The sequence below is a fragment of the Macrobrachium nipponense genome, chromosome 42 (assembly GCF_015104395.2).
Source record: "Macrobrachium nipponense isolate FS-2020 chromosome 42, ASM1510439v2, whole genome shotgun sequence".
Lineage (NCBI taxonomy): Eukaryota > Metazoa > Arthropoda > Malacostraca > Decapoda > Palaemonidae > Macrobrachium > Macrobrachium nipponense.
This window is the reverse complement of record NC_061103.1, coordinates 26,842,024-26,850,698: the sequence shown is the minus strand read 5'-3', so window position 1 is coordinate 26,850,698 and position 8,675 is coordinate 26,842,024. Positions and strand designations below refer to the sequence as shown.

The 8,675-nt window shown below is 35.8% G+C and overlaps 1 protein-coding gene across 2 annotated transcripts; it reads left to right on the top strand.

Annotated features, from left to right (window-relative positions):
- Positions 1-4,191: 4,191 nt before the first annotated feature.
- Positions 4,192-8,361, top strand: LOC135213028 (uncharacterized). 2 transcript variants are annotated; one of them, XM_064246841.1, is made up of 3 exons: positions 4,192-4,289; positions 5,628-5,684; positions 7,476-8,361. In XM_064246841.1, exons 1-3 carry the CDS (start codon positions 4,284-4,286, stop codon positions 8,124-8,126), a joined length of 714 nt encoding a protein of 237 aa, XP_064102911.1. In that variant the 5' UTR covers positions 4,192-4,283; the 3' UTR covers positions 8,127-8,361. The 2 variants fall into 2 exon arrangements, with proteins under 2 accessions (XP_064102911.1, XP_064102910.1); XM_064246840.1 differs by lacking the exon at positions 4,192-4,289 and adding an exon at positions 4,392-4,893.
- Positions 8,362-8,675: the final 314 nt, after the last annotated feature.

Here is an 8,675-nt window from a genome sequence, read left to right as displayed (position 1 = left end):
GTTTTAGAATTACAACTTATGGCAGTCTGTTCCACTATTTTTAATCTTTTTAGGCTACGGAGGCGTCATTTGACGTCATCCATTTAGAAGAGCCAGTATAAAAAAAATGATAAATATTTTGCTTCTGGATTCAGTCGGATGACGGCTGGAATATGTGGCCGGACGATTAAACTTAATTTCCCCAAAGCAGAAGGAAATAGGTGGTTGTTATTGCAGCCGAGGTTAGTAGGTAATTTAATTTCTAACACAATAGCGAGATTTACTGAATTTTTAACGTGATGGTGAACCAGAAATAGAAGTGATGAATTTACAGAGCCTGATAAAACTGTTGAGAACATTGATGATAACTATTTTCTTGTACAAGTTATGAATGGGCGATTAAGAAGAAAGATAGAGAAAGTGGATACAGCCCTAAGGAGAAAAAGGGACAAAGCACGCTTTTCATAAAGGGTTTTTTGCACTCAATGTTGATGAAATGTTCTTCAGCAAAAATAATAAAAATATGCTTTACGAGTCGTTCCTACAATAATCACTTTCCGTAATGTACATGACCGGACACTTTTGTTTCTGAACCCCATCTTCCACTATTTTAAAAAGATCAAAGACTTCGGCAGTATCCCTTTTAATAAGTGAACGAACTCCAAGATTTCTAATTTTTCATCATCAAAGGCAAGTTGAGAGAACCTCATTTAGCAGACATTCACTCTAGTATTTTAAAACCGGTGGGAAAAAGAATAAATTCCCGTACTGATTGCAGATTCAAAGTAGAAATTAGATAGAGTGCATTCATCAGCGAAAATGAGAAGCATAATTTTCACATGAAACATAGGGAATATCATAGCCATGGACTAGAAGAAGAACACACACGTTTAATTTCTGCTGGAAGGTATAGCACACGCACGCGCACACACACACACACACACACACACACATATATTATATATATATATATATATATATATATATATATATATATATATATATACATATATATATACATACATATATACATATGCTTTAAAAATCACAGTAGATGCACGTGACTTCATTAAATAAGCGAATACCACAGGAAAATAATAGGCAGAAATCCAAGCTCTTTCGTTTTTACTAAGACATTGTCAAGGAACGAATGTAATACAGTTGGAAAGAAAGTTATCAGGTAAACAAAAAGATCAAGAATACCAGATGGTTAATTGTCAAAAGGGTAAAAAGCAAAGAGATAATCCAGGATTATCAGGTATCTCACGGTCACAAACCCAAACATAGATTTAACCCTAACAGAAACTACAACATATCCATATAGTCCAAAACATGTAAAAACTGAATATATTAATTTTGTTGCTTATATTTATGTACAACTTTTTTCATTATGAAGGCATCAAGTTGAAATAAACCAAGACTTAAATTTAGAACATTTCCATTATTTGACTTGATGAAACAAGATTCAATGATATTCCTTTTAACTGTGTCATTACATGGGATTAAGGGTTAAAGGCTCTTGCTTGACCCCAGTTAATATGAGAGATTTAGATCATCCTATTTAATGGAGTCAAGCAAGAGCCTTAATCCCATGTAATGACACAGTTTCATCAAGTCAAATAATGGAAATGTTCTAAATTTAAGACTTGATTTATTTAATCTTGATGCATTCATAATGAAAAAATGTTGTAGATAAATATAAGCAACAAAATTGATATATTCAGTTTTTACATGTTTTGGACTATATAGATACGTTGTAGTTTCTGTTAGGGTTAAATCTATGTTTAGGTTTGTGACCGTGTGATATCCGATAATCCTGGAATATCTCTTTGATTTTTACCCTTTTGACAATTAACCATGTGTTATTCTTGATCTTTTTGTTTACCCGATAACTTTCTTTCCAACTGTATTTCATTCGTTCCTTGACAATGTCTTAGTAAAGACGAAAGCGCTTGGATTTCTGCCTATCATTTTCCTGGGTATTCGTTTTATTATATACGATAATATATATATATATATATATATATATATATATATATAATATATATATATATATCTATATATATATATATATATATATATATATATATATATATATATATTTATATATATATATATATATATATATATATATATATAGATATATATAGATATATATATATATATATATATATAGATCTGATGATAGATAGATAATATATATATATATATATTATCTATATATATATATATATATATATATATATATATATCAGATGAATCAGAGCTAACATGAGAAGAGAATTATATCAAGTAATATTTGTGGCTTGTAGTTTAATCTCCTAAACTCACTGTCATTTATACTTATTTGTTACATGTATGAATGTATGTATGAGTTTGAGCATACTACAAATGCAAATGTGGAGAGAACTCCTTCACAATAATATCGTTTAACATTTTCCCTCTCCGAAGTCCCAGAGTACTACCCGCCCGCGGCGCCCTCTCTTTATTTCAATTTGGCCCTCATGACCTGCAGGGATTCAGAGAGCCTTGTACAAATGCATGGAAACGAGGCGCGTTAAAATATAAAGGCTATTACGAGATCGTTCGCAATACTCGCGGACATTGTCTTACTGGAGGATGGGCTTTAGCCAATGAATGGGAGTCACCGCGAAGTCCTTCGGCGGGCGTGTGCGGCGGGGTACTAATGTCTTGTTTAGGCTCGTTTTAAACCGCCGCCCTGGGCCGGGCTCAAGCAGGGGATCTGGACAGCACAGCGGCAGCTTTCGCTAATGTGCTTTAGGGGAAGGTTTCCGGTGCAGAAAAGAGGAAATAACGGCCAATTTGTCCTCTTTTACTCCCCAGTCCTCCTTACTTCTCTAAATTTCGGTGATGTCTGCGGGGCACATTTTTGGTTACACGCTGCAGGGTAGTGGCTGCTAAAGTCTCTTTTATGTGTTCCTCGGGGTCGTGTCCACATTTTTGTAAGGGGTTTATTTTTACCAGAAATACTTAGGGATTCGCTGCTTTTTGTTGTATATATGTCGTACTGACTCCACCGCCTTCCTAGAACTTGAAATGAATCATTTTGGCTTCTGGATGAGTGAATATGATTACTGGTAATTTAGTCAAGTACTTGAATTTGATCAATTGTGAAGGTACATTATGCGTGAGTGGTACCGGAGTTCTTCCCACGGTTGGTTAATCCACAGTTCAGTTAATCAAGTATGAATGTGTTACGGACCATTATACCTGCACTATATTTAAAAAGTTCTATTTGTGCATAAATATAGTTCATTTCACTGCTAGGTAAATGATATATCCTCTCTATTTCGCGATGTAAATTTTGTCGGATACGTCTTTTAATAATATAATTTGTCCTTTTAAAAGTTTTGCTTTTATATTACCATTTGATGTTTATTCCCAGCACCTCTTATGAAAATCTCACTTTTTTCTTTTCTTTTTTTACTTTTCTGCTTGATTTTCTCATTTTCTATCTCTGTCTCCTTACCTTAAAACATCAGGCGAATTTTAAGGAGAATGAGGGCAAATGGAGGAGGGATCTTTCTGCCGAGTAACTTTGGTGAATGAGACCCCAGAGAAAAAATATAGCAAGAGTTCATTCAGGGAGGTATAAAAAGATCTGTCAGTGCGGTTTTTAATGTTCCACGTGTACTAAGGGTCACTAGAGCAGGTCTTATTCACCTCGAAATAAGAAGACGAATTGGGGAGAAAATTGGAACGGAATCAAAGGCGTCTCAAAGGATGGGAATCCGCTCACGAAAGAGGTTTACTTTCGGAGAGGCATTTTAATTCTCTCTCTCTCTCTCTCTCTCTCTCTCTCTCTCTCTCTCTCTCTCTCAATTGGTGTAGTTTTTTCTCTCTCTCTCTCTCATAATTGGTGTAGTTTTTTCTCTCTCCCCTATATTTCTATTTGCAGTATTTATCTGTCTCTCTAAATTATATTATATATATATATATATATAGTATATATATGATAATATATATAGTAGTATATATATATATATATATATAGTATGTATATATATTTGACTCTCTCTCTCTCTCTCCCTCCGTATTTGCTGGGTGCTTTTTACTGATACGAAGAGAGAAAGCGAGAGATGGTTCATGAGTGGTTTATTACTGAATTTCATAAATATCTCATTTTTTCTGTGTTGTAGTGGCTGGCCTTGTTTTGAGTCTCCTTGCCTAGAAAACTAGAGTACCCATTTTTTCCACCCTCGGCGATCCAGTTTTGTGTAGGACATAGTCTCAAAACTCCACGAAGAACGTTTTTTTTAAAAGGTTTTTGAAACCGTTTCGCCATGAGAGTAAGTTATAAGGCTGTGTTTTCCTCGTAGGATTTCTTACGCCGAGAGATTGGAAGTGGTACAAAGAACGATAGTTTCGGTGAAAACTATTCCTTTCAGTGACTTCGAAGCGGTTTCGGTTGTTTTGATTTTGTTCTGAGGACTTGTTTTAGCGTTTTTTGACAACTGCTGATATGTTACGCATCTTTTATATGGGTCTTCTTAAAACAACCATGTAATATCGTTCGAACTTTCAATTTTGTGAAGAGTAGTTGTGTTACGTTGCGCCATTATCGTTTCTTGTTGTGAGAATTATTCACTTATTTGTTAAACTAATTCTTTTATGTATAATAGAAGTTAAACAACTATAGAAACTGTTTTCGTGTTGTCACCATAAGGTTTCCCAAGAGACTTCAAACGTCATTTTCGGCTTCATTACAGCAATATTTCATCTTCGACATGAAACCTCATCTTACAGGTGTGATTCGAATATGGTATTTGCTCAGTTAATGTTTTATCACGAACAGTCGTTCTCATAATGTTAGAAAATAGTTATGATCACGAAGTGCACACAGTATTTTGTGGGAAAAATGCAAAATTTGGTGACGTGGTGGAAGGCAGAAAGGTACGTATTTTGTAATTTAGGTATGGTGTCCCCGCTTACGAACTATGCTCATCTTTCTGCATCCTTAGGGGTTAGTGTTGTCAGTGTACCTCACGTGGTGCACTGTAGGCATTACTTTTAACGTCTTATTTTACTGTCCTCCATTCATATTCTCATTCTTCCACTTGACTGTCCACCCTCTCAAAGAAGTGTGTCCTAGTGCAACTGCGAGGTTTTCCTTCTGTCACATCTTTAAAAAAAAACCACCTTACTGACTTGTCAGTTTCCCTTTGTGCTGAGTGACCTCATAGGTCCCAGCGCTGAGCCTTTGGCCTAAATCCTTTATTCTATTCTATGCAATTCTCAGCTTACAACGGATACCAGATGGTGTTGACGTTAATTTTATTTGTAATATTCGGCTTCATTTGATGAATCATTCACCTTTTGTATATTTCGTGGGGAGGTAGTTTAACAGAAGCTTGTGTAATTTTGGCTTTCTGAATTTTGGTGCAAATCAGTTTTCATTCAGCTTTTAAAGACTTTGCTTTATTTTTAAAGATATTTTTAGAACATATAAGATACTAAATTTTTAAAACATTTCTAAGATACTAATTTCAACAGACGAGTTTTTCAGTTTATAGCATTCACAAGCTTAATTTCCGACAAAACGTTGGTTTAGGCCACGAACCTGCAGTTAACATAATTATACACAGTAGTAAGATAATACAATAATAACTATTTTCGTCTGCTTACAGGGTAACGTGGCTGTGATGAATATCACGGCAATTCTGCTATTCATTACAGGAACCCAGGTATGTCAGTTTTCGTGTAATGAAGTTAAGCATTTTATTTAATTACTGCTGCATGAAATTCTCTGCTGTTGGTTATGCTTGATGTAGAACTGTTTAGTGTACCGTATAAATGCAAAACTATTTAATCTACTGTATAAATGCATGTAATTATGAAGACTGACATGCATATTAGTGCCGCGTCAGTGCCACAGTCCTTTTTTTTCAGTGTCAGCTGCATATCCATAATTTCAGGTTGTATATTTTTATTGCACCGACTCCACACCTGTGTTTTGTGTGATTTTCCCGTGGGTCAAAGTCTTTCTGATTTATTTCATATCCACAAAGTCTACACAATGTCTCGCACTATAGTTTAAGATAGGACAGGAAATTAAACAGGGTATAAGAGGTATGATTGTTTATATCCATTTTACCTGTAGGAATTTAGCGTACGTTATGTAATCTGTATTTTTATAATGGCAGTATTAGCTTAGAATTTCATCAAATAGTATGTATATATGGTACTTTTATGTTCATGGTAATTACAGTTTTGGTATGTTCACAATATCGTAATTATGGTATGGGCCCTCGCACTGGTTTGATAATTACAATGCAGAACTAGTCCCCGTTCTCATCCGAATATCAACATTGGTCATTTTCTCATTTGTCATTAAATTCTTGTTTTGGAAGAATGAGCCAGTTGATCATAATTTAATGTGTGGAGCTTTGATGAAACAGGAAAATCAATTTTTTTATTTATATAAAAATCTTTTTTATATTAAGATTTCTTCATCAACCAACTTTTCTTAGAAATCTTGTGTACACTTCCTTTGCCTATAGAAAATCATTGACTTAGTTCATTAATTGTAAGGAGTGTATGCATAAACATCACTCATTTATCACGGATTTCAGAGACGGCGAACAGACTCGGCACTGACATTTTGTAGTATGGGAACTGACCGTAAACCAATAAGCTGTTTGCTCCTAAGGGTATTTATACCGAGAGCAACAAGAAAAGTCACTGCTGTGCTCGTCTTTCGAAGTCTGATGTTTTGATCAAGTATTCAGAAAACTTCTACATCCCCAGCTGCTTGTTATGCCTTACAGGTCCTCCAGTTTCGCAGAGATACTCTGTACAGACACTGAGAGAATTACCTGGATTATCTTGCATCTGTTTTCTCGGTTTTGTTCCTCTGAAAACTGATAAATTTACATCATTTACCAGCTTGTTGGCTCCCATTCTCACTAAATAACTTTGCCACCACTATACATCCTTGCATCCAGTGCTAAAATCTTAGCATTACAAATGTGTAAATCTCTTCCATGTGCATGGCACATCCCGTGTTTAAACTGCTTTTTCCTAAATTTATAAAACTTTTTATAGAATCATATAGCTTTACATTTTATGAACTGGGAAGTTTTAAATCAAGAAATGAAATTATTAGGTAAGGGAAAACTTTGGTTAACAGGCAAAAATTTTCATAATTATTTTATAAACCATATTTTATAACGAAAGGATCGTCTGTAGTTTCATTTTGTATAAAGGCCTTTAAGGAAACAAAAATTGAGGGACGTTTATTTTTTTTGCATGACCTTTTACAAAACATTAAACATTTAACATTTACGTACAAGATACTGGGCTTTTAAACTGTTTGCATGGCCTTTTACAATGCATGGCCTTTTGCAAAGCCTGAGTCATTTCTGTTTAAGGTATTGTATTGATATTTATTTTATATTGCTGCCATCTTCAATTTTTAGAACTGTTGAAATTTTATCGTTGATTCTACAATGAAATAATGAGGTCTCATTCTTCAGGGTTTCTTTTTCGGCTTGTTTGGTAGACGAGAACCGCGCGAGGCTTGCGTGACCCAATATGGCTACTGCAAATTACGGTGCCCAGATTGTACAATGTGCTATGACAACCTTCTGAAATGCTACAGAGGCAAACAAGGAACCAGCGAGAGCGCCGAAGAGGCCCTTCCGCAACTCAGCCCCTGCCTCGCTAAACTATCGAGGTGTAAAGCGAGATGTGCCACGTGCAGCGAATGCTACGCCATCTTCATAGAGTGTAGCAACCAGCTGAATGCCACCCAGCGGTCTACTGGCTCCCTGGCGGAGTCTTTGCCCTTCGTGAGTGAAGTCGAGCAACACCAGCCTCCTGAGTCCACTTCGTCAGGAGCTGGAACGAACGGCGAGAACGGTTTCGAGGTAGGCGACTTCACCGACATCGACGAGAGCTTGCAGATTCGCCTGCCGGGGAGGATAGTGTTCATCATCGAGGAAACCTTCAGCGGAGCCGCGATCGAAGTAAGAATAAGGGAAGAGGAGTTTGAACAAAGTCTTGCGGCCACAGTGGTCGTCTCTCAAAACGAGAGTAATGCTACTGCACTTCCAGTTGGAGGGACGACCGTTTCCCTCGCTGAAGAAACTGGAACCACGCCTGGAAGTGCTGCGCCAAATACATAATGTTGACGAGACGATGGACCTAAATTTGTATTTGGAAAGCAACAAATCTTATTTAACTGATAAGATAGTCTTGTCACATATGTAATGGTTAGTGAGCAGTGACTGGACGCATGGACATTTTCTGCTGTTTGTACATTTGTATTGTGCCGTATTTTAAGCAGCCGTTTACATAGAACTGACCCTTTGTTGATTTTCCTTTTGGGAATAAAATGAACAGTTAAATACTGATAATTACTCTGAGCTTTGAATGAATTAACTTCCTAAATAGCGGTGAATGATGGTTTTATATTTTGCCCTTAGCGCCAGCTTGTCATTTTTAAAATAATTAAATACTTAAAAAAACATTTGCTATATGGGTGCTAGATATAATAGCATATGAATGTTATAAGATTTGGCTTTCTGGTTAATGTAAGCAAAATGTCAACATGAAAAAATACAAACATTGATTTAATTGACCTCGCTTTGGGAAGAAATGTTGCATTAAAAGTCCTTCGATGACGTTAATGCCAAATAAGAAAAACTGTGACTAAGAAATTGAATTTTAAATGA

Coding starts and splice junctions, on each gene's coding strand:
- LOC135213028 (XM_064246840.1), top strand. CDS start 4,807: ATGTTAGAAAATAGTTATGATCACGAAGTGCACACAGTATTTTGTGGG. Junction 4,894..5,627: donor ACGTGGTGGAAGGCAGAAAG/GTACGTATTTTG, acceptor GTCTGCTTACAG/GGTAACGTGGCTGTGATGAA. Junction 5,685..7,475: donor TATTCATTACAGGAACCCAG/GTATGTCAGTTT, acceptor CTCATTCTTCAG/GGTTTCTTTTTCGGCTTGTT.